Source organism: Leopardus geoffroyi, chromosome B2 (genome assembly GCF_018350155.1).
Source record: "Leopardus geoffroyi isolate Oge1 chromosome B2, O.geoffroyi_Oge1_pat1.0, whole genome shotgun sequence".
Taxonomy (NCBI): Eukaryota; Metazoa; Chordata; class Mammalia; order Carnivora; family Felidae; genus Leopardus; species Leopardus geoffroyi.
The window spans coordinates 38,462,368-38,487,553 of NC_059332.1; the positions used below are offsets into that span (position 1 = coordinate 38,462,368).

The following is a 25,186-nucleotide window of genomic DNA, read 5'->3' on the forward strand; positions in this document are numbered from 1 at the left end:
TTTATTTTTGGGACAGAGAGAGACAGAGCATGAACGGGGGAGGGGCAGAGAGAGAGGGACACACAGAATCGGAAACAGGCTCCAGGCTCTGAGCCATCAGCCCAGAGCCTGACGCGGGGCTCGAACTCACGGACCGTGAGATCGTGACCTGGCTGAAGTCGGACGCTCAACCGACTGCGCCACCCAGGCACCCCTATAATGGTCATCTATTAATGGCATCTTTAATGGCCATCTATAAACTATGTGCCAGTACCATTGATTACTACAGTTTTAGAGTATATTTTGAAATCTGGGGATCTGATATTTCCATCTATGTTCTTCTCAAGATTGTTTTGGCTATTTGGGGTCTTTTGTGGTTCCATTCAAATTTTAGGGTTATTCATTCTAGTTCTGTGAAAAATGCTGATGGTATTTTCATAGGGGCAATCTGTATATTGCTTTGGGTAGTATGGAAATTTTAATTCTTCTAATCCTTGAGTGTGGAATATCTTCCCATTGATTTTATTTTCAATTTCTTTCATCAGTGTTTTCTAATTTTCAGAGTTTATTCCTCGGTATTTTATTCTTTTTGGTACAATTATAAATGGAATTATTTTCTTAATTTCTCTTTCTGCTTCATTGTTAGTGTATAGAAAAGCAACCAACTTCTGTGTATTTTGTATCCTGAGCCTTTACTGAATTCATTTACTCTAATAGAATTTTATTGTAGTCTTTAGGGTTTCTCTGTATAGTGTCATGTCATCTGCAAGTAGTGACAGTTTAACTTCTTCCTTATCAATTTGGATACTTCTTCTTTCTTGTCTGATTGCAGTGATTAGGACTTCCACTACTATGTTGAATAAAAGTATTGAGAGTGGACATCCTTGTCTGTTCTTGATCTTAAAGGAAAAACTTTGTTTTTCACCACTGAGTATGATGATAGTTGTGGGTTTTTCATGATATTTATTGTGTTCAGGCATGTTCCCTCTAAATCTGCTTGGTTGAGAGTTTTATCAAGAACAGATGTTGAATTTTGTCAAATGCTTTTTCTGCATCTATTGAAATGGTCCTATGATTTTTATCCTTTCTCTTGCTGATGTGAGGTATCATGTTGATTTGCAAATATTGAACCATCCTTGCATCCCTGAAATGAATCCCACTTGATTGCATTCAATGATACATTAAAAAAATCATCACAGTTTGCTAATATTTTGTTGAGCAGTTTTGCGTCTATGTTCATCAGGGATATTGGCCTGTAGGTTCTGGGTTGTTTATTCTGTAGTGTCTTTGGTTTTGGTATCAGAATAATTCTGTCTTCATAGAATGTATTTGGAAGCTTTCCTCCCTATTCTACTTTATGAAGTAACTTGAGAATAGGTATTAACCCTTTTTTAAATGGTTAGTAGAATTCATCTGTAAATCTGTCTGCTCCTGGGCTTTTGTTTGTTGAGGAGTTTTTGGATTATTTATGCAGTTTTATTAGTAGTAGTTGGTCTGTTTGTATTTTCTATTTCTTTCTGATTCAATTTTGGAAGATTGTATGTTTCTAGGGATTTATCCATTTATTTTAGGTTGTCCATTTTTGTTGGCACATAATTTTTCATAGTAGTCTCATATGCCTTTGTATTTCTGTAGCGACTGTTGTCTCTTCTCTTTCCTTTCTGATTTTATTCACTTTTGCCTCCTTTTTTTTTTCTTGATGAATATGGCTAAAGGCTTATTGTCTATCTTTTCAAATAACCAGCTCTTGATTTCATTGATTTTTTCCATTGTTTCTTTTAGGCTCGATTTCATTTATTTCTACTCTTTCAATTCCTTCCTTCTATTCACCTTTGGCTTTTTTTCCCCACTAGCTCTTTAGGTATAATGTTAGATTGAGATTTTTCTTATTTGTTGAGGTAGACCTGTATTGCTATAAATTTCCCTCTTTGGACTGCTTTTGCTGAGTCCCAAAGATTTTGGATGATTGTGTTTTCATTTTCACTTGTTTCTATTTTTTTAATTCATCTCATTTCGTATTGATCTACTGGCTGTTTGGTACATGTTGTTGGCCTTCACATGTTTATGTTTTTTTTTCAGTTTTTTTCCTTGTGATTGATTTCTAGTTTCCTACCATTGTGTTCATAAAAGATGCATGGTATGATTTCAGTCTTCCTGAGTTTGAGACTGTTTTGTGGCCTAACATGTGTTCTATCCTGGAGACTTTTGCACTGTATCATGTGCACTTGTAAAGTGTATTCTGTTGTTTTTGGATAGAATATTCTGTATATATCTGTCAATATTTATGATGTATCATTGAAAGACACTGTTTCCTTATTGGTTTTCTGCCTCACTTATCTATTCATTGATGTAAGTGGGATGTTAAAGTCCCTTGCTATTATTGTATTACTGTCAATTTCTCCCCCTTATGTCTGTTGATATTTGCTATGTGTGTTTAGGTGATCCAATGTTGGGTACATAGATATTTGCAATTGTTATATCATCTTGTTGGATTGATCCCTTTATCATTATGTAATGCTTTGTCTCTTGTTGCAGTCTTTGTTTTTTAAGGTCATTTTGTCTAAGTATTGCTACCCTGTTTTTTTTTTTTCCTTCTATTTGCATGGACTATCTTTCTTTCTTTTTTTTTTTTTATCTTTTCACTTTTAGTCTGTACGTGTCTTAAGGTCTAAAGTGAATCTTTTATAGGTAGCATATAGATGAGCCTTTTTTTTTTTAATCCATCATGCCACTCTATGTCTTTTGATTGGAGCATTTAGACCATTAGCATTTAAAGTAATTATTGATAGGTATGTACTTATTGCCATTTTGTTCATTGTTTTCTGGTTGTTTTTGTAGTTCTTCTCTGTTTCTTCTATTGCTCTCATTCCTTGTGATCGGTGCCTTTCTTTAGTGTTATGCTTGGCTTTATCTTTATTTTTTGTGTATCTGTTAAAGGTTTTGGGTTTATAGTTACTATGGGGTTCATATATAACATCCTAAGTATATGGATTTCTATATTAAATTAATGTTCACTTAAGTTTGAACACATTCTAAAAGAACTTTTTTTGCTCCACCCTCCACATTTTATGTGTAGTTTCATATTTTACATCTTTTAGTCATAATTTTTTTTTTTTACTTCTAATTAAAGCCTTTTCTTTTCTACTTAAAGAAGTCCCTTTAACATTTCTTCTAAGAATGGTTTAGTGGTGATGAACTCTTTTACCTTTTGTTTGCCTGGGAAACTCTTATCTCTCCCTCAATCCTGAGTGATGGTCTTGCTGGGTAAGGTATTCTTAGTTGTAGATTTTTTTCCTTTCAGCACTTTGAATATATCCTGCCATTCTCTTCTGGCCTGCAAAGTTGCTGCTGAAAAATCATCTGACAGTCTTATGGCGGGGGGTTCCCATGTATGTAATTTTCCTTCTTTCTTGGTGCTTTTAAAAATCTCTATCTTTAATTTTTGACATTTTAGTTATTATACGTTACGGTGTAGACCTGCATGGGTTCATCTTATTTGGAACTCTCTGTGCTTCCTTAACCTGGATGTCTGTTTCCTTCTCCAGATTAGGGAAGTTTTCAACTATTATTTCTTCAAGTAAGTTTTGTGCACCCCTTTTCTCTTTTTCTGAGACCCCTTATATGAACATTTGTTCACTTTATGCTATGCAAAAGATCCCTTAACCTGCCCTCATTTAAAAGCTTTTTCTTTTTGCTGTTCAGCTTGGGTGTTTTCCATTACCCCGTATTCCAAATTGTTGTTCTGTTCCTCTTCACCTGCTAATATGTTTATTCCCACTAGTGTAGATATATTCTTCAACTCTGATTTTTTTCATATTTTCTCTTTGTTGACGTTCTTACTGAGTACTTCCACTCTTCATTCCAGTCTGGTGAGCAACTTTATGATCATTACCTTAAACGCCTCATCAGGCATATTGCTTATCTCCATTTCATTTGGTTCTTTTTCTGAGTTGTTTTGTTTTGTTTGGAGCATATTCCTCTGTCTCCCCATTTTGCTTGACTTTCAGTCTTTATTTCTATGAATAGGCAGAAAAGATACTTCTCTTAAACTCGAAGGAATGGTCTTATGGTCATTCCTTGTGTAGGCTATGTGTGTCTGGTGACTTTGGCTGGCTGGAGCTGTGGCTGATATGGGCTGAGGATCCCAGGGTGCTCTATACTAGGGTTGCCCTGGTGGGATGGCTAGGCCTGAAGCGGGAGCAGGCCCAGGTGGTGTCCAGGACACAGAAAGTGTCCTGGAAGGAAGCTGAAGTGGGTACAAGCTGGGAGGTCCTGGGGAATCTCCACAGCTTCTTTTTTACAATTACTTATTTTTAACTGCTTTTGAGGATTTCTGCAGACTTTTAGTCAGATGGTTCTCATTTTATCTCCATAGCAGCATCTTTAGGAATGTTCAGTTTGGCATAAGCTGGAGATCATGTGATGGTTTGGTGTTCCTATCACCACACTTAATAATCAAAAGGCATATTCCATAACTAGTAGCCAACATTTCAGTGTAGGATTCGTATCCCAGTTTTGCACATCTGCCATAAGTGCATAATAGCTGAGGGTGGGCTAGAGCATCCACATTGGAATGAAATACTGAAGTTTTGGTTACTGTTAACCTTAGTTTGTATTTCTAGGAAATGTATCTTTTAAGGAATTGGAGAGAAATTGTTAAAATGCCTAAAAGTTGGAAAAAATTTCAAATGATATTCAACAAGATGTTAAGTAAACTATTAAATCAAAGACACCAACTACAAAGCATATAGAACAAAAATATGGGAATATTATTGGTGACATGCTATAATTTGACAGGGATTCCCCCCACCCCCAAAAAACCTCCAGCATTTCAAAAGAGGCAGAAACAGTCCCATAATATGTAAAATGCTGAAATTTAAAAGTTTAATCACTAAGTTTAAAAAAGTAAAAGTATTATATTCTTGTGTGTATCCATAGAAAGAATATATTACTAATCTTTAAACATATACAGGAAAAGATAGTCTTAAATATATTAAGAGTTAGCACATTCTGAGAATGGGCTATTTGTTGAAGTCGCTTTTGGCAAGTTTACCTGCTTCCCTTGGAAGTGGGCAGGTGGGGAGTAGATCAATCTGTGGTATGGGTATAGCCTCTGCCCCTCTGAGAGTTGAAGACTGGACTTTGTGGTGGCATCATCCTGTGGTTCAAGGGGACTGCCTAGTCTCTGCAGGACTCTGACCTGTCCCTCCTCCCCCAGCCATCCTGCTGGCCTCCCGGGAGCTGATCCGCAGCAAGCGTCTAATGCGGATGCTAGAGGTCATCCTGGCCATTGGCAACTTCATGAACAAAGGGCAGCGTGGGGGTGCCTATGGGTTCCGGGTGGCCAGCCTCAACAAGATTGCAGACACCAAGTCCAGCATTGACAGGTGGGACTCTATCTGCTTCCTTATCTTCCATCTCACCACTTTGGCCTTTCTCCACCTCCTCCTCCCATTTCCAACCCAAATTCCTTGCCTTTTGTCCCTGACCTCCCCGCCCCCCCCCCCCCCCCCGCCCCCCGCGCCCAGCCCCATCTAGTTTCCTCCTGGTGCTCATTCCTTTACCCCTGATCTTTTATCCACAGAAACATCTCTCTGCTCCATTACCTGATCATGATCCTGGAGAAGCACTTCCCGGACATCCTGAACATGCCCTCAGAGCTACAGCATCTTCCAGAAGCCGCCAAAGTCAAGTGAGGGGCCCTTCCAAGGCTTCTTTCTCCCTGTGATCATAACACTCTTATCTAAATTTCCTTTCATTGCTTCTCTGGGCTGACTAGGAATGGGCAGTGTCTCAGGGTCTGCTTTTAGGAGAACCAAATGAAGACTGGCTACTTGCTCTCAAATCCTTATTTCAGAGATGCTCCTAGGAAACACAGTGGGGAAGCGAGCCTGGGATGGGATGAATACCAATAATGGAAGTATTATTAAGCCAGTTACCCCTGGGGCAATTGGAGCTTAATCCCTCCAGAGAAGTCTAGGAGACAGAATAGGATACTTATTCTACTTATCCCACCCCAAATGGTGAGGGAGCTAGGATATTATACCCCATCCCCTGTCAGTCACTGGCTGATGGTCTCTGGGCAGGTCATAACTCTGGCCACATGTATAGGCAGAGGGAGCTCCGGTCCCCAGAGAAAGCACTCACATCATTGGAAGTCAGGATTGTACACTACAAATGGATGGTTCAAGGGGATATGGATGTGGCACCAATGTTATCTGATATAGGCAAGAAGTCAGACCTGAACAGCCATAGACTGACAGGAGTATCTCAACAGAAGCAGAAATGCAGTGAAAAATGACTAATATGCATCAAATGCTTACTGCATGCAAGATACCATGTTAAGAGCTTATAAGTATTAGCTGGTGGTGTTAAAAATAATTCAAGCCAGAGGCCATGTGTTGGAAACCTTCTAATTTCAGCATAGCATTTCTGATCTGGAAGGATCTTTAGAACATAAGTTTTGACCACTGTTATTTTGTAGAAGCACAGACAGAGCACAGAGGGGAGGTGGTTTGTCAGGGCCACATGTTAGTGGCCAAAGCAGGGCCTGGAGCATGGGTCTACTGATTCCAAGGCCATCATGCTTTGCACTGCTATCTCTCTGACCCATCCTCAGCTCTTCTTCCTTCCTGTGTCTCCCTACAGCCTGGCAGAGTTGGAGAAGGAGGTGGGTAACCTCAGGAGGGGCCTCAGAGCGGTTGAGGTGGTAAGTACATCATCTATGCCTGCCTGGGTTTGAGGGGGTGTTTTCAGAGGCAGATCTGCACCAGCTGCCTGTGTCTGTGCTGGAGGCTGTACCTTGTGCCAGTTCCCAGGCAGGAACTTTGGGACACGAAATGCACCAGAGCCTACTGTCTGGGGGTCTACTGCCTGGGGGGGGGGGGGGGGGTCCATCATTTGATCAAGTAATAGGCAGCAAAAGAGCTAGCCCTCAGGAAAGGATGACTGGATGACTTAAATTTAGACTCTCAAAGAGGGACATCAGACTAGCCATATCACACCCAGCATATCTATTGGGCAGTGGAGTAGAAAGAACCATAAGTAGGCACTTGCTTAAGTCTGATTCAAGTGGATGTGAAAGAGTATCTGTATCCCTGGGAAGCCAATTAGGGACAGTAGCACATAGTGTGACACCAGGCACAGCAGTCCCCAGAAGTTCCTGCCTTCGGTCTCTTCTCCCTGGGCCAGTAGAGGACACAGGGCTTGCATTCTTTTCTGGAGACTCAGGTGTCTAATCATCACCATTCATGCTCTGATGGCTTCTCAGATGATATCATCTCTGGCCCTAGGCTAGGTTGGCCCCATATGGCAATGTCCCCAGTCCTATGTCTTCCACATTTGGGAACTGGAGACCCTATCTTTACTGGGGGAAGGGGTAGTAGGCAGATAAGGGGAGAATGAGCTTAGAGAATGAGAAAGAACTTTTCATTGCTGCTATGGTGGGGACAGGGGGCGATTTCCAATTCATAGCCCTTGATAGTGCTACTCAAAGCGTGGCCCATAACCAGCAGCATTCACATCAGCTAGGAGATTTAGAAACACATCTCATACTTGAATCTGCACATGCATCATCTGAGAGTCTTGTTAAAATTCAGATTCTGATTCCATAGGTCTAGGGTAGAGCCTGAGAGTCTGTATTTCTTCAAATTTCTCAGGTGATGGTGCTACTAGTCCCAGACCACATTGGGTAGCAAGGATCTAGAGAAACAAAGATGGCAGTAGTGCATGAGGGAGAACTCTCACAACCTTTGCCACCCTTAGAATTGTGAGATTTGGGGTGTTCCCTCTTCCAAAGGCAGGACCCGTGGTCCTGTGATTGGAAGTGGTCAAGTGGTCCCGTGATTGGAAGAAGGATGGGAGATGTGGTGACCCCCAGAATTCTTGACTTTTATGCTGGCACTTATCTAACCAGCACTTCACTCTCCCTCTTCAGGAGCTAGAATATCAGAAGCGTCAGGCACGGGAACCAAATGACAAGTTTGTCCCAGTCATGAGTGACTTCATCACGGTCTCCAGCTTTAGTTTCTCAGAGCTGGAAGACCAGCTCAATGAGGCCAGGGACAAGGTAAGTGTGCCCCAAGTCCCAGTCTGACTCCCACCCCACCCCCACTTCTTACCCATTCCTACCACCCATGGCACAGAAGGGACAAACCCAGAGTCAAGAGTTTTCAGGAAAAATAATTTCCTCACTCCTATAAGAAAAGCAATAGCATCTTTGTTGCAAAGATGATCCATTCAGCAGGTATGGATACCATCTTGTTTTACATGATTTGTCTCATGACCTACCATATGGGCTTGTGGAAAGGTCATTAGCCCATCAGACAAGCATGTACACTGACATCCAGAGAGGTTAAGGAACTTGTCCAAGGTTTCCCAGCAGTAATGCACAGAGCTGGGTTAGAATCCTAACTCCAGAGCTCAGCTTTGGTCATAGTTGCTATGCCTCTTCCCGGCTTCTCACACTAACATCCACATGGACCCTATCTATGAAGGGTCCTGTCAATAGTGGGCCCTCATTCGGGAGGTCTGGGATGGGCCTGAGATGCCCATGCTGGCCCATGGAGCATACTCTGGTTTGAATTAGAGATGGTAGCTGTCAATAAATATCAGAATCAGTGCCTGATACATATAATTACAGTTAATGCTTTATACCCATTAACTCGCCTCCCCCTCACAACATTATGAAGTAGGGTCTATTGTCCCCATTTTATACATGAGGAAACTGGGACACAAAGGGGTTAAATTAGCCCAGTAACTCTATGATCTCTGAGGTCCTTTTGAGTTCTGACCAGGCAATTTGTGACCTGAGGAGGTACTTCCCAAGATCTGCAGCTCCTGATCTCATACCTACACCATAAGAGACCCAGTGGTGGCTCTGGGCAGGTGTCAGCCAGCCTGGATCCCCCACCACCCCATGGTGTCAGCCTCAGGCTTTTCCTTCGGCCTTGTCCCTGCCCTGATGATAGAGGGTGTCTCCCCGCGCTGTAGCCCTGCTCCTCTGTGTCAAACGTCCCCAGCCTTGGGCTGGGCTCCGCTCTGGCCTCTGGCGGGAACCCAGCTTACCACGTGGGCTGAGCCCACCGTGCTTGGGAGAGACTCTCACCACCCCTTCTCCCCCTGACAGTTCTCCAAGGCTCTGATGCACTTTGGGGAGCAGGACAGCAAGATGCAGCCGGACGAATTCTTTGGAATCTTTGACACCTTCCTGCAGGCCTTCTCGGAGGCCCGGCAGGACCTGGAGACCATGCGGAGGAGGAAGGAGGAGGAGGAGCGGCGGGCGCGCATGGAAGCCATGGTGAGAGGGCTGGGCCGAGTGGGGTGCTGCTGGGGAGGGCAGAGGGAGGGAGGGAGGTGTCAGGAGGGGGCCGGTGAGGCGCACAGCCACCTGTTTGACGGCCCCTCGCTCTTCCTCATCCTCCAGCTGAAGGAGCAGAGGGAGCGGGAGCGGTGGCAGCGGCAGCGGAAGGTCCATGCGGGCAGCACGCTGGAGGAAGGAGGCGAGTTTGACGACCTGGTGTCCGCCCTGCGCTCGGGGGAAGTTTTTGACAAGGACTTATGCAAGCTCAAGCGCAGCCGCAAGCGGTCGGGGAGCCAGGCCCCGGAAGTCACCCGGGAACGGGCGATCAGCAGGCTAAATTATTGACCCGGAGGACTGGCCACCGCAGGAGGCGGGAGACAGGGACGGACCAAGGGGCTGAGGGCATGCGGCCGTGATCCTTAAACAATTTGGTGCTCGGTTTGAACGAGCCCTGGGCTGGGTCCTGGGGTGGGGCGGTGTGTGTGGCAGGACCAGGTGTCCCCGCACTTACCTGAAGGGGCTCCTCTCCTGTTCCATTATTCTTTCTGCATCCCGGCCCCCAGGGTCCCTCTGAGGTGGACCTGGACATCCCTGGCAGGCCGGCCTGAAGGAGCCTTGCCCCCCTGTCCCCCAGCAAGGGCACCCACGTGTTGGCACACAAGTGTTCCAGATCTAGACTGGACAGATCCATGGGCCTTGTCCAGATGTCATGTGAGGTAGGGAGTTAATGGACGGGGGGTGCCCTGAGAGCCAGAGTGAGAGAATGCAGGCCCCCATTCCCCAAGGGGAGGCTTCATGGAATCTTGATCTGGGGGAAAACTTTCCTCTTGGATGGAAAAGGAAGAGGCATTATGTAATCTACCTAGGTATGTTTCAGAAAAAGTGTGGGGAGTGTGATGCAGGGACCAAGTCCTCAGGACACAGAGTAGCAGTGCCTGTTGCCTACATCACAAGTCCTTTGGCCCCTCTCTTGCATGTCTTAAGTCTCTCTCCCTTCCTTCCTACTGCAACCTCCATCCTATCTACTAATCCTGAATCTCAGAACCTTTGGGTTCCCATGACTATGGCTATCAGACGCTTGATGAATCTGGTAAGGGAAGGGGTTCAAGAAAGATCCCGCTCATCACCACGCCTCGTGCCTTGGGCATAGGGACCCTGGAACAAAACTCTCCTCACACCTCCTCTGCACAACCCAACCATTGTCTTGAAGTGAAGTGGGACCATACACGGTGTTGGCTGGGAATTCTGATAGCCTCTCACTAGAGGGCAGCACTTGAACACCAAGCTCCACTCTAGTGCTCCCTGGTCTACCACTTAACTGTTCATCAGATCCCAAACTCTTTGTCTAATGTCTGCCTCAGGGCAGAAGCCATGGTGACACCCCGACCCCCTCCTCTGACCTGTGAAAGACCACTCCAAACCATGTATAGCTGGCTAAGGCTGGCCCTGGGGTGTCTTGTTTCTGAGAAGGTCCGCAGGGCCAGAGCTGCCCTCTGCATTTACCTGTGAGCTCCGAAGCATTCAGACTGGGAACCAGAGCAGGCAGAGGAAGCTAGGGAGATGGGATATGGAGGAGAAAGGCCAACTTCTCCGGGGGTGTGCTGCCTGAACGAGCCAAGTTTGGAAGGCTGGGTACCAGAGATGCTGGATGGGACCAACCTCTCAATTTAGTTCTTCAGCCTGACTTCAGAGGTCCATATTGGTCCTCCCATCCACTTCCGCCTTCCATTCTGTCCATCTTGAGCTGTCCTGGAGGTGGGGGGCAATTGCTGTGTCGAAACAAAACTTCTGACTTCTAAAAGAAGGGAGGAGAGATCAGCTCCATCAAGGCTTTTATTTTTCATACATTTCTTCCTCCTAGAGTTGAGAGCCTCTGAGACCCTCCATCAACCAGCTCCTTGCCTTTCTATCTTCCTGCCCTTGCCTTTGTTCTCACCTTCCAACCTACTCCTCCAGCTCAGGGTTATTGCCTGGTGGGCTAGGCCCACTCTTCAGCTGCTTATCTTAGCTTTTCTCTACATCAGATTCCTGGGGCAGGGCCAGAGTAGCTGTCTGCAGGGGGAAGAAACATAGGGTTGGTGAGCCCAGCATGTGTGTTGGTTTGAGGGGAAGGGATCTGAGCAAATGCAAGCCTGGCCAGGACAGACTGGAAGAGGCCATCCTGGAGTCCAGGTGAAGGCAAGATGAAGGCTTCCAGGAAGAGCAGCTGCAGAGGGCTTTGCTAAACCCATCTGTATACCCGGCAGCCCCCCACCACAAGCAGCTGGCCTTGGCATGATGGGAAGGTTGTGGGCACAGTCTCTGAAGGTCCTCTCCCAAACTGGGCTGAGATCAACCTACCCTGCAGGAGCAGGGAACAAGGGGGAGGGCTCCACTTCTATCCAACAGCATGTCCACATTGTGGCATTCCCACTCACCATGGAAGACTGGATACACACCAGGAAAGACAATACAGGAGCGGTTCAAGACATTGGAGCCACAGAAAAGCACACTTTAACTGTTTACAGAGGACACATACCTTGTTCTAGGGCTCAGGCTTCTCACCCCAAAAGAATTTTCCTTCTCTATTTATTATTTTCTAGCTCTGGCCAGTAGAGTAGCCAGATCTCCAACAGTGCCTTGGACCACAGACCATCATAGTTGACTCAGCAAGAAGGGGCTGGTGCCCCATGGAGACGGTTGAGTTGGTCCTTGATATGCGCAACGTTTACGCCTATTTGTTCCTTGGTCTTTCCCCAGTGTCCTTCTCACCCCTCCTGCCACCTTCAGGTACATTTCTCCAGCTGTCTAATTTTGTGTCCAATATAAAATTCAGTTAACCGAATGCAACCTGTCCCCTTCTCAGCAGTAGCACCAGCTCTTCCTCCCCGGTGAGGGAGGTCAGGTGTGCTTAGGGCAGCAGGAGGAAAAAATTCTCCAGGTGGATGGGGAAGGGTCTGGTCCAGGCTCTCCCCACCCCCATCCCATTTTTACCAACTGGGGCACCATGACTGTTCCTCCAGCCTCTACCAGGGATGCCTCCAAGCCACGGCTGCTTTCACCAAGCTGTCTCAGACGATGAGCGAGGCTAATGTACAAAATCAGCATCCTTTTTACCTGCACCATTTTTATAAGAATATATTGTAATACTAAAAAATATTAAATCCATACCATCCCCATCCAGGCTGCCTTGACACTTGGGCCTTCTTCCGGTGCGGGGACTTGAGGTGTGCGGGAGAGCAGTCGTAGCCAGTGGGGTGTTGGAACCGGCGCAAATCAGCTCTGAGAGCACCAACTGTTATATTTTCAAAAGTTTGGCAAGTCCGTTCACATTGTACGGTAGCTTGAGATCAGCCACGGTCTTTGGCTTTTTCTCTTCCCAAGAGCTGGTTGTCAAACATTCGCCAGCACACCTGAGTGTAGGGTAGAGGGGAGGCAGGCGGGGTGGGGGGGGGGGGGCACTGAGGACAGACCCAAAGGTGCCTATCTGCATAGGCGAACCCAGCCAACAGTGTTTGGGAACGTGCATACCAGGAACCACGAAGTGTACCCCCTTGATCTCAAATAGCTGGCAAAGCCAGCGATGTGCTTTGGATGACCCCCCACCCCACCTGACACTCACCGCAGGGGGTGCAGCTCATGCCGCCCACTCCACTCCTATCTTCTCTCACAGGGAAGACAGAGGCTATACAGAGAACATCCCCCTTTGGCTTTTCTAGCATCCCTCCTGCTCCTCTTCCCTGCTGCCCGGGGTGGGCTTTGGGACAGGGCTGAGGGGTGGGCATGGATTCCTAACAGCTGGGTGCCCTCTGCACACTCATTCTCGCACCTCCAAAGTTGGCATCGTGGCTTTATTTTGTGCGCTGTGAGGGTGAAGGCAATCTTCAACTCTCTTCTTTCCCTGATATGTTCCAGAATAAAGGGGTGTGGGTGGTGGGTGGAACAGCAGTGTGCAGGGCCAGGTGTGGGATGTGTGCTCGGTCAGGAGTCCTCAGGGCTGCTGCCCGTGTGGGTCCTGTTCTAGGGGGAAGGGGCCCAGGAAAGGGAGCTGGCAGGTCAAGTGCAATTGTTAAGCCCAAACCCTGCAAGTTTGATGGGACAAAGACTGGGGTAAAAGGAGGTGCTAACTGGCCCTTTCAGAGGGGTGACAGGCAAGAAAGGGTGGGGCTGTGGCTCCACAAGCTACTTTGGAGGAGCTGTGGAACATTCTTAATGCAAACTGCACTTTTCCCTCCTCAAAGCGGGTTCCCTCTACTTCGTGAGCCCTTATTCTCTCCCCAAGGAAGAAGAAGAGAAAACCCAAAATGAGAAGCGGAAGTCACGGACGGGACTGTCTGAACCTAGATGTGTTATCTGGGGACTATTTCAGATGACGTGATTTTTCTGTTCGTTGGCACTGCTCGTGGTGACCCCCTCCCACGACTGTAGTGTCCAGGAAGGCTGACGGGCCTGCTGGTTTCCTCTCTGAACGTAGAAAACCTTGCAGGTCACTACCGATCATGTAGCAGTAGAGGGGGTAGGCTGACCTCGAGTTCCTACTGGTGAAGGTCAACAGTGACAGGGTTGCAGGATTTGCCCGGAACTGCATCCCATCTCGACCTGGCTGGGCCCGGGGGGGAGGGGCAAGAGCTCTCTAAGTCCGATGGAAGTCCCCCCGCTGCCCCCCAGTCTTGCTAATAAGCTTGATTTCTCCCAACACAATGTCTCTGCTGACAGCCTTACACATGTCATACAGGGTGAGGGCGGCCACAGCAGCCGCGGTCAAGGCTTCCATCTCCACCCCAGTGGGGCCCCGAGCCCGGCAAGACGCCTGGATCCCCACGGCATGGCGTGTGCTGTCCAGCTCCAGTTGCACCTCGACGTGGCTCAGGGCCACGTGGTGACACAGAGGAATCAGCTGGCTGGTCTGCTTGGCGGCCTGGACTCCGGCCAGCTGGGCCACCACCAGGGCATCTCCCTTCTTTAGCTGGTTCTTCTGGACAAGCTTGAAAGCCACGGGCCCCAGAAGGACCACAGCCGAGGCCACAGCCACCCGCTCCGTGTCCGGCTTCCCGCCCACATCTACCATAGCTGCCCGTCCTTCTGCGTCCACATGGGTTAGTTGGTCCGAGGTTGGCGGGGGTCCTGAGGGGGTGGCAGGAGCCCGGGACACTGCACTAAGGCACTTGGGGTTGGTATCTGAGTCTAGGCGGGAACTGCAGTGTCTCTGAGGGGGGCCGGACCCCAGCCACCGCTGGGCAAGGAGAGAGGTCCGGGGGCCCCGGCATCCTTTCCACAAAGTCGCCATCTGGTTGGAGAAACTCACTCTGTGTCCTATACCCTGAACACGAAAGGGGTCCTGGGAGGAAATGTTTGGAATGGCTGGTGGGGAATCTTGGAGCATCAAAAGTAACTCTGGAAAGCAAGAAGGAAAAAGAGAGACTAAGTCCAGAAGGGAAGTTTTCTTTTCCCACCTCTTCTCCCAAACCCTGCCCTGCCCCACCTTGAGTTCTCACTTCCACACTGGGAGAGAGGGGTGAAGAGCAAAGAGCACAGTGAGAAAAGGGAAAGCGGGAGGTACGCAGAGGGTCCTGGAATATAGGTCTGCAGCCCCTCTCAGCAGGCAGCATGCAGGGTGCAGCCCTCCCCAAAGTCTGCAGGCCCATGGTGGTGGTGTGGGCATTCCTGGGCTCCCTTCCACAGCAACACTTCCTCATCGGTTAAGTTCTCTTCTGAAACACAAAGTCATGGGGTGCCTGGGTGGCTCAGTTGGTTAAGCATCTGACTCTTGATTTTGGCTCAGGTCATGATCCCAGGGTTGTGGGATTGAGCCCCATGTCAGGCTCTGCATTAAGCGTAGAGCCTGATTAACATATATATTCTCTCTCTCTCTCTCTCTCCTTCTGCCCCTCTCCCCCATTCATACTCTCTCTAAAAAAAAAAAAAGAAAAAAAAAGAAACACCTAAGATCTGAAGACTACAGCCTGATCACATGACCTCTCCATGTCCCTGCATTTTCTAAAAACTACAGCAAGGTTTCAGCCTGAATTACCAACCACAGTTACTCTCATCTTTCCATTCTCTATGAAGAGTTGATAGTAATTATAGAGTTTACACAGGCAAGATACCAAGGGAAATATTTTATCTATTTAAACAATGTCTTTTAAGCCCCCTCAAGGACACCGGAAGTACCCACAAAGTGACAGGGTAATCCAAGTGGTGCCAAGGGCCCTGGGAGCCTTGCAGGCTCTTGTGACTTAAAGCGTGGTCCAGGGAAGAACTCCAGCCCCGACCTCCCAAATCCAAATCTGAAATGACAAGATCCCCAAGTGGTTCGTGTGCATGAAAGTCAGAGGCCCTATTCTAGGCAACTCTTGGTTTTGTAGAAACCAGACCAGCTTATTTCTCCATGTCCTTGAGAGGAATAATATACTTTATGAAGCAAATGGGCCTCCCAACTTCCAGCTTCCCATCATGTTCTGGGCCCCCACCTTGCCAATGCCCTAGGGAGGCCACCAAGGCATCCCCCACTCCTTGCCATCAAGGTGGTCACCATGGGTCAAAGCCCAACTGTACAACTATGATGCTGGCAGTGAGGAAAGAAGAGAGATGGTCAAGTTCTATTCCCAGTGGAGCACTTTGGCGAGCTGCCCTCCCTTCTTTGAGTGGCTGGTAGGGGAGGCCATCCTTGGGCTGTCTCTGGGCCCTCCAGCCTGCCTTCCTCTGGGCCCCTGCACTCATTCGGCTCCAATCTCTAGAGAAAAGAATCCCCTCCCCTAGTTCTTCTCACTGCTTCCTCTTGCCTAGCAGTACGATTCAGAAGCCCAGGTCTGGCTGTGGCCAAGGGGGCAAGGCCTCCCCTGATCTCGGCTGGGCATTTGCCAGAGGGGTAGCAGCCTCTCTAAAGCTCCTCACAGACCAGCCAGAGAACACATATGACTTTATAAAAACTGGAACTGTCCTGTGCACACAAGTTTCCAAGAGTTAAGGAATTAGGCAGTTGAGATCCTGGTTGCCCCCTCCCTGAAAAGATCAATAGGATTCTTAGCTTGCTGCCTCAAGATCTGCCCAGGTGCCTGTGATGGTATCTAGCTGGGGGATTCTAGAGCCAAGGACAAGGTCTCTGTCTTAGCCAGGAGCTCCATTTTCGGGGGACAAATAACTTAGTGATCATAAGTCTAGAGGACCCCCGCCCCAATTTCTGGTGAGACAATGATGATCTCTGTGGCATGTAGGGTGAGTGGGAGCAATGGACGAGGAAGAGAAGACCCAGTAAAGCTTGAGGGGTGAGAAAAGATGGAGGTCGAACAGGAGAAAAACAAGGATGAGAACATCAGGATGAAATGCAGGACCTGGGGGTACCTTCTGTATGGCAGGGGCCCCACCCCACAGGACCCCCCAGTGACAAGGGTGAGCGGTTACGTACTGATGGGTCACCCACCGATGAGGATCATGGGCCGGTTCTTCATCTGGGCAATACTGAACATGCCTGGGGTAAGGGAAAGATGGGGAGGGAGAGGAGAGCAGGAAAGGGGGAGGGGAAGGGCGGGGAAAGGAGAGTTCACTGAAACCGAAAGTGGACACAGTGGTAGGACACCCCGGGGTCATGCACTCACCTAGGCACACCCTGACAAACAGCCCCCGCTGCACCCTGCAAGGTCACCCATGACAGAGCCAGAGTAGTCTGTGGATGCCAGACCCCGCCCTCCAGAGAGGTACAGTGACACCCCTCTTCCCCCTTACCCAATAAGACGGCCCAAGAGAATTCAGGGTCTCCTCTGCTGCACAGGCTCTGCTGTGCCAGTGCCCCCGAGGGAGGGGAACCATCACCACACCCCCAGTCTACAGGTGCCACAGGAGGGACTGGAGGCCAGGACAGCACAGAATCCCGCCGGCTCCCTGCCAAGCTCTGCTCTGTCCTCTCAGCCCCCGTCCTGGCCCACTCAGCAGCCAGCCTGGCCTTCTCCGTGCCCACCCCTCACCTGCATGCTGCCGCTTCTTCCTGCCCACAGCGGCCCCGATGATTTGCAGCAACTCTTCCTCAGAGGCTCCCGCCCGCAGGTGATCCCGTAGAGACACCTCCGAGTTCCCGAAGAGGCAGACCTGTGGGCAGTCACCATGGGGGTAAGAGAACATGCCTCCCTGGTCCTGGAGCCTCAGCTCCCATCCCCAGAGTCCCCCACGGGCCGAGCGTCAGCACCCAGGCCTCCTGTGGCTGGGTCATACTCCAGGCAGGACTTCCTGCAATGAAGGACAGAAGGTGCTGGATGGTGAAGTCAGAGAGGCTGGAAGGGCAGGAAGTCAGATACCCCAAGGACTGTACCTGATTGACGGCCATGTTACCTTCAGCTTGTAGAGCGTACTATAAAAAAACTAAACAGTGACCAGAGATGGCACGCGAAAATGTGACCCAATGTGACCCATACCTTCTCCTGAGATGTTCCATACAATAGCCTCTTCGTTGCCTTGAGAATGGATGCCAATCAGCTAGAGAAGAGTCCTGCCAGTTGCCCTGGACGTGGCATGCACATCCCATTTCACCCCTGTCCCTTCCTGGTCCCCATAGTCACAGACACTACCTGCCTGCCCCTGTGCCCACTCCAGGTTGTGATCCTGACTGATGGCTGAATAGCACGGGCCTGGCGGAGGTGGCATCCTGAGCCCATTCAGACTCGATACTCCCCAGCTCCTGAGGGAGGCTGGGTGCTCTGGGGGCTCGGGATGGACGAGGCAGTCCCACAAAGTGAGACGCCTACCACCCTCCCACAAAACCATATCAAGCGCCTACTGCGTGCCGGCTCTGTAGAAAGTGGCACTGTGGACACTGAGGAATGTCCAAAAAGCCTCAGAGGGCACTGGAGAAGATACAAACAAATTCTAAGTGTAAGGTGCACCCATTCACCGGGCTGTTCTCATTTCCCACCCCTCGGTCCCCCCACCAGGCCGTAGGTTCCACTCTCTGCAACCATGAGGCCCCCACGGACTCCACCTTCTGGGTTGTCCTCCAGCTGGCTTCCACCTGGGTTGGCCCGTGGGACACTGGAAAGACTGGGCACTTCTTCCCGGCTCTGCCACGTCGGGCAGTGACTGCTCCCCTCCACCAGGCCGCAGCTCTGCCTGGGCCCCCATGACACGGCTTCCTCCCCGGGGTGGGAGCAACTGTTTGCTGACATCTCTGCCAAGACCCCCTCACCCTGAACCAGGAATAGCCTCTCCATTACATTCTCTTCAGAACCGCACCTCCCATCTCCGGCAGGGGCCCTGACTATACAGATGCAGGCCCATACTTGATGGCCACTCCACGTCTCCAGCCCAGAAAAAGAAAAACCCTAACTTTTGAACAAGCACAGGATGGTCCCTTTAGGATGTCAAACTCAGTGCACCTAAACCGCTCTCACCCTCCTCCCCAGTGCTAACCAGGTCCCACAGCCGACCTGGCCCCTGGACGCCCTCCTCTTGGCCCTCCGCGTGCGTTACCAAGTTCCTTCATTCTCCCTTCCTGTGCTCACCTCACACTCTTACCTACACCGAGAGTGAAGCGGCCATCTGACTAGTCTCCCTATTTCCAAATTCAACCAGCGGCTGATTCTTCCTCAAACATGAATGGGAGTCATGTCCCCCCTTGTCCAGAACCTGCACAGCACCCCGCCGTCAACAGAACACACACTGCACCTCTTTCCCCGGGCATTTGAGCCCTCTACCGTGCAGTGTCTCTCTTCCTGGCATGAATCTGCCCCTGCCGTGTTAGCATGAACCCCGGACAAGTGTTCTCCCTCACCCTCCCTTCATCCTTCGAGGCTCACCAGCGTCCATAAGGTGCCTCCTCAAGGTCCACCACCCTACGGCCTGTGTGGCCGCTCGTCTGACAAAGAATTACACATTGCCACACATCAGCTCTTTGTTTGCTCTGAGACTTTACCTCTAAAGAGAATGGGTATGTCTATGCCTCTCTGACATTCCCCAGGGCTGACAGCACAGATGTACTGACTGGATATGAGTAACAGATGATGGTTTCGGAGCTGAGCCCCGGGCCCAGAAAGGGGCCAGTCAGGGTGGGGGGCCGGGGCCCAGCGCACACTGACTCTTCACCTCTCCCCCGTCCACCCCGGTAACACAGAGTCCTGGAAAGTGGCTCCCAATCAACCCAAAGCTACTTTGAGGACCCTAGGAAGGAAGGTCATGAGTTCACTTTCACCTTCTGCCTCCAGGAGCCCCCCCGCCATATCTTACACTATTTCCCCAACCAGCCCTCGTGCCCTGCTAGTCTCCTCTCCAAACGGGGGCACCAGTGGGAAGCGATATTCACCACACAGAAGTGGCAAGGGGCTCTCGTGGGAGAGGGGGACACTTACCTTGAGGTTCCCGTCTGCTGTGATTCGCAGCCGGTTGCAGGTTCCACAGAAATGCTCAGACATGGATGTGATGAAGCTGACCTGGCCTCGGAAACCAGGGACTTTAAAGGCCTGGGGTGAGGAGGGAAAGAAGGGCAGAGGAGGGGACAAGGATGGATGGGCTGCGGAGGGCCGGGTCTCACTCCCTGGCACCAGAGCCCCCATTCCACAGCCCTCTCCGGAGGTGCCCCAGGAAAGGAGTACCCAAGGTCCCCAGTGGGCAGAAGACTCTGACAGGACAGACGACCCATGAGCTCTCTGCTTGCACCAGGCCTGCCTGAGAGCACACTGCTATGGATTTAGAGGCCTGTGGGCAGCACGGCCAGAGCCCCTCTCCACCACATTACTGGCATGTGGCCTGAGACAAGGTACTGTGGCCACCCCATGCCCAGCCTGCTGCTTTATCCATGAGGAGGGAGGAGGCTAGGAGGTAATGCCTCCCGCTACACGGTACCACCCCACCTGCTGCATTCTGACCTGAGGGCTAGCTCTCCCTCCCTACCCTGCCCCACCCTCCTGCCCCCAACCTTGGCGGTGCTGGATTCCTCCTCGGGCAGCTTCTCCAGCTCTGGCCACTGCTGCCGGAGGGTGTCCAGCATCTCCTTGTAGCTGACCATCTTCTTGAAGTTCCACTTGTTGCCTGTATTGGGGTTGGAAGCCATGGAGTCACAGGGTTGTGGGGACCCAGGGTCTTCAGGTCCTTCCTTCCACATCACCCGGGAATTAGTTCTGCCTCTTGGGTGGGAGGTCAGGAGGCCCTGCCTAAAACAGGTGGGTCAAATCAAACCCACCCTTGACTCTGTGATATCTCTGATGCCTCCATCATAGCCCTAGCCCTGGCACCTGCCCAGGCCCCACCCCATCATCCCTGGAGAAATTCCTACACACAGAGCAGGACCCGGGATGAGCAGCACCCACATGGCCGACCAGATCTTGGCCATCCCACTCAACCCTTGCCAGGGTCATCAGTATCCCCCTCCCCCATCTCTCAGCATGGGGCTGGTCCAGCTCTGCCCCCCAGGCCCAACCTCCTCCTCCCTCCCCACCACAGGTCACTGACCATCGAAGGGCATGTACTCTATGAAGCGCACGTCCAGGGGGAGGCCCTCGGTCAAGGCCACAAAGTCCAGGAGCTCATCCTCATTTAGGCCTCGCATCACCACACAGTTCACCTGGCCAGGGACAAGGGGACCACAGGGCTGTTTCCCCTGCATTCCATCTCAGGGATGACCTTTGGGGGTCTGGCATCTGCCCCGGCTCTCCACTGGGGGGCCCATTCCTTGTCTCCCCACCCCAGGCCTCAAGTTGGGAATTCCAAGGGGGTCACTGGCTTTCTCCCCTCCCTTGTAGGGGGTCAGGGACAGGCTGGATGCAGCAGGCAAGGAAGTGGTAGAGGACACAGGATAGCTGCACTGGCCACACCAGAGAGCTGCCAGGGGCCCAGATGCTGGCAGTGAAAGGCCAAGCCAGGGTAGAGGGGCAGATGTCAGAGGTCAAGAGCAGCAGCGCATCCTCACCTTCACAGGGCTGTAGCCCAGCTCGATGGCCTTGTGGATGCCCTCCATGACCTTGTGGAAGCCTGCAAGGAGGGAGAGGAGGATCCAGGAACTTTCTCCCTCTCCCCTGCCCCCCTTACACCCATGGGGAAGCACCAGAGCCGTAAGGAGCCTCAGGGACCACCGAGCCAGGGACAATATAGTAAATGTTTTAGGATCCGAAGGCCGAGAGATAAAATTGAGGATATTCTTAAAGACAGTATTGACTAATACAGTCCGATAGCTGAGTACAATTTTTTGTAACACAGATCGATAAATATAACGGAGAAATAGAAGTCGTTTTGCTGGGATAATATTTTGCTTAACTGGGGGGGTTCACAGTTCATGTTCCCTATCATTAAGTCGATTACAAACATTATCTGTAAAATCCACTCTTGGCTCCCAGGCTATAGAACAAACAAGCAGGGGGCTGGATTTGGCTGGTGATCTGTAGTGTGCCAACCCTGATCTAAGTGACCCCTCTCATTGTCTAGATGGGGAAACTGAGGCCCTAAGAGGAGGCAGTGCTCACACTGCTCACACTGCAGGCTGCAGAATGCAGGGCTCCGGACTCCCTTGTCAGTGTCAGTCTCCCTTGACAGACAACAGTCTGTCCATTCATTCACTGTGTGTATTCTTGCTGCGCACCTACCACACGCAGACGCTGTGCCAGGGCCGGTGAGCGATTGCTGTGCGTGTAGCCTGTGATCCCAGGCTGGCTTCTCCTCCCTGCCCAGCTCACTCGTGCCCCCACACATTTGAGTGCCTACTGCATGCTGGCCCCTCCCCCACCCCGCCCAGCCAGGTGATGATGTGATTCACAGCTGGGCTATCACCCTGGGGGGAGGGTAGCCTGGTAATGACCTCCACGGTTTCCCCGCAGCATTTCTGGATGGCCCAGTGAGGGAGGGAAAAGGGAAGAAAGTACAACTTCCATACAAAATGCCATCACGATAATCTAGAAGTTTCTTCTGTAAAGCACTGTAGCTCCAAAAGGAGGTGGTGGACACAGGAGTATGAATGGGAAGGCAGATCTGATGTCAGGATCTACTGTCTCCGATCCTCATCCTGGGAAAGGAGATCAGGCGGCAGGGGATACATGGATGTCGGGAAAACCCACAAATACACTTTCCACGTTCCCACCTCAGAGCTCTTGCAGGTTCCCGACTGAGGTTCCCCTTCAGAGTAAGCTCCCTTGATCCAACTCCTCCCCCCCACCCCCTATTCCTCAAGGCCCAGAGTAAAGGCCTCCTCCATGGAGCCCTCCAGGTCTTCCCTGCTAGGAATTTCCTCTCCTTCTCTGGTAACACTTTAATCGACTCCACAAGACAAGCAAAGGTAGTCTAGTGGCATCACACATTTTGGCCCTTAGCGGCCTGTGAGGCACAGCAATGTCCTGTGTGTCTCAATTCCCTCCACAGCACCCGAGCAGCTCTTTACAGAGGGCAAGGACTCCACGAGCACTTCCTCAGCAGATGGATGGTGTAAACAGGGAGTCAGGTGCAGCAGGGGAAAGAGAGGGTGAGGCTGGGAGCTGGAAGCTGTTTCCAGAGAAGGGGAAGGACAGCTGTGTCTCTGACTGTGCAGAGAAGTCTCAGTTACGTGCCACCCTCTCAAATCAAACGGCATCCAACGCTGGGTACCTCCCATCCCAAACTGAAGCCCATGGCCCAAGAGACATCGGGTGTCGGCCTAATGAGACCTGGGGCACAGGACTGCTCTACCTCCTCCGCCCTCCCTGATGAAGCCTGGTGGGGGGCGGGGGAGGGGCATGGGTGCGCTTCTGCAGGACCCCCACCTGGCAGTGCTGGCCTTGACTCTGGCATCCCAGGGCAGCTGCTTCTACCCTGGGCTGTCCCACATTTTCCCTCGAGCTCATCACAAGGTAACCAACTTGCCCCGGTCTACCAGGGACTATCTTGGTTTTAAAAATGGAAAGGCCTCACACTAGCAACCTTCTTAGTCCTAGGCAAACTGAGGACAGGGCAGCGGGGGAGACGGGTCACCACAGATCCTAACACCTGATCCCCCAAATTTCCCAAGGGTGCGGCTACAGAGACAGAGGACATTTGGTAAGGGTGGGGGATGAAGAATAAAGGAGCAACCAGGCCCCTTGCCTGGCACCAGCCACAGTTCCTCAGCTATGTGGGCCCTGGGAAGGTTACCCTCAACTGCAAACCACACCTGCTCACCTTTCCTGCGGACGATGAACTCAAACTTGGCTGGCACCAGGGTATCCAGGCTGATGTTGATGGCACTGAGCCCAGCTTTCTGAAGTTGAGGCAGCAGCCGGGCAAGGTTGATACCATTGGTGGTGATGCCAATGGTCCTCAGCCCTTCCAGCCGGTGGAGCTGAGCTGCAGAGAGAACAGGAGGGGGCATCAGCCCCCTCATTCCTGGTGAGGCTGGGCAAAAGGCTGGAAGAAGAAACTCTGGGTCCAAATAAGATGGATGGAAAAGGGGTTCGCTGCACTCCTCTATTAACTAGGCTTAGCTTAATAAGAAACAGAAATTAAAACCTTTACAAAAATACCAAAAGATTAAACACTGAGTGTTCACTCTGCTAGAGGCTCTGCTGAGGACTTGGCATGCCTTAGCTCATTGAAGCCCCACAACAAGGATGATCCCCATTTAACAGATAATCTCTCTAAGACTCTCTTTCCTTAAGAAAATTGCTCAAAGTCACACAGCTAGTAAGAGCAGCGGAGATTCAAATCCCTGTGTACTTGACTCAAAGACTACGTGAGTTAACCAACTTAAAGGTCCTAATGCTCTCGATAAGAGAAACAAAGAAGTGTTTGGATGATGTGTTAAACTGCCTCTTCCATTCCACCCCAAATCCCTAGAAATAATAGAAGGATGAAAAAGAGTCCACAATAACACTGGAAGGCAAGAAAGAATGCTTTTAATGGTCCAGAGAAGTGGAGAAATACTGAAAGAGAGAAAGCAGATGAGATTACATGGATTGAGGAAACCACAGCCCCAAGCATATATAGAAGGTTCTGTACAAAGTAGGAGGGGGATTGGGTACCCCAAGCTCAGCACTCACCTACACAGGGAGCAGGAAGGTCACTGGGCATGTCAAGGAGGTGGCCGGTCTAGGGAACTGTATTTGCATGAGCTGGATAAGCTTTCTCCTTCCATCCCTGTGTGCAAGGGGAAGGCTGCAGCTTTTACCCCAAGGCTAGAGTACTGAGGCTAGCTGAAGGGGGTGGGGGCAACCAGCATAAATAGAAACAGCATTGACAGCCAGGTCAACAGAAGCCTCGAGCACCGGGATGAGTACCGAGCCAAGAGTCAGCACACATTTAAGGAGAATGCTGCAAAAGAAAGATGAATTTCACAAATAGAAGGATGAAAGAGGAAGGAAAAGTGACAGATAACAGAAAATGATTCTTTAAAAAAAATCAAAGTTAGATGAACATAGATGCAAAAAGCCCTCAATAAAATATTACCGAACCACACTCGACAATATATTAAAAGGATTATACATCAATGATCACCTGAAATTCATTCCAGGGATGCAAGGATGGTTCAACATTCACAAAATCTATATGATATAGACCACAAAAACAAAATGAAAGATAAAAATCATATGGCCATCTCAACAGATGCAGGAAAAACATCTGGCAAAATTCAACATCCATTCATGACAAAAACTCTTTTAAAAAAGTGGGTACAGAAGGAACATTCCTTAACATAATAGAAGCCATACAACAAGCCTACAACTCACATCTTAGTCAATGGTGAAAAGCTAAAAGCTTTTCATCTAAGAACAGGAACAAGGCAAGGATATCTGTTCCTGCCACTTTTATTCAACATGGTATTAGAAGTCTTAGCCAGACCTTACTGGGGACGGGAAAGGGGAGAGAGAGAGGCATCGGATTAGAAGGGAAAAAGTAAAACTGTCACTATTTGCAGATGACATATTTTATATATAGAAAACCACAAAGAATCTACTAAAAAACCGTTAGAATAAACAAATTCAGTATAGTTACAAGATACAAAATCAATATATTAGA

At 49.8% G+C, this 25,186-nt stretch overlaps 2 protein-coding genes across 10 annotated transcripts in view; one reads left to right on the forward strand and one right to left on the reverse strand.

Moving 5' to 3' along the window:
• The window catches only part of DAAM2 (dishevelled associated activator of morphogenesis 2), a 118,576-nt gene extending 106,138 nt beyond the window's left edge, over nt 1-12,438 (forward strand). For all 6 annotated transcript variants that reach the window (XM_045498082.1, XM_045498081.1, XM_045498085.1 and 3 more), the window contains 6 exons: nt 5,198-5,366; nt 5,564-5,671; nt 6,628-6,688; nt 7,916-8,047; nt 9,107-9,277; nt 9,404-12,438. In XM_045498082.1, coding sequence (XP_045354038.1) covers nt 5,198-5,366; nt 5,564-5,671; nt 6,628-6,688; nt 7,916-8,047; nt 9,107-9,277; nt 9,404-9,625 — 863 coding nt within the window. In that variant the 3' untranslated portion in view covers nt 9,626-12,438. The remainder of the gene's footprint in view (nt 1-5,197; nt 5,367-5,563; nt 5,672-6,627; nt 6,689-7,915; nt 8,048-9,106; nt 9,278-9,403) is intronic.
• A 653-nt stretch (nt 12,439-13,091) lies between these two features.
• The window catches only part of MOCS1 (molybdenum cofactor synthesis 1), a 37,381-nt gene continuing 25,286 nt past the window's right edge, over nt 13,092-25,186 (reverse strand). For 2 of the 4 annotated variants that reach the window (XM_045498088.1, XM_045498090.1), the window contains 8 exons: nt 23,357-23,521; nt 21,147-21,208; nt 20,690-20,801; nt 20,157-20,269; nt 19,591-19,701; nt 17,221-17,341; nt 16,680-16,727; nt 13,092-14,653 (listed from right to left, as the gene is read on the reverse strand). In XM_045498088.1, coding sequence (XP_045354044.1) covers nt 13,893-14,653; nt 16,680-16,727; nt 17,221-17,341; nt 19,591-19,701; nt 20,157-20,269; nt 20,690-20,801; nt 21,147-21,208; nt 23,357-23,521 — 1,493 coding nt within the window. In that variant the 3' untranslated portion in view covers nt 13,092-13,892. Of the gene's footprint in view, nt 14,654-16,664; nt 16,728-17,220; nt 17,342-19,590; nt 19,702-20,156; nt 20,270-20,689; nt 20,802-21,146; nt 21,209-23,356; nt 23,522-25,186 lie in introns of all 4 variants that reach the window. The other 2 variants (XM_045498091.1, XM_045498089.1) reach the window with 2 other exon arrangements.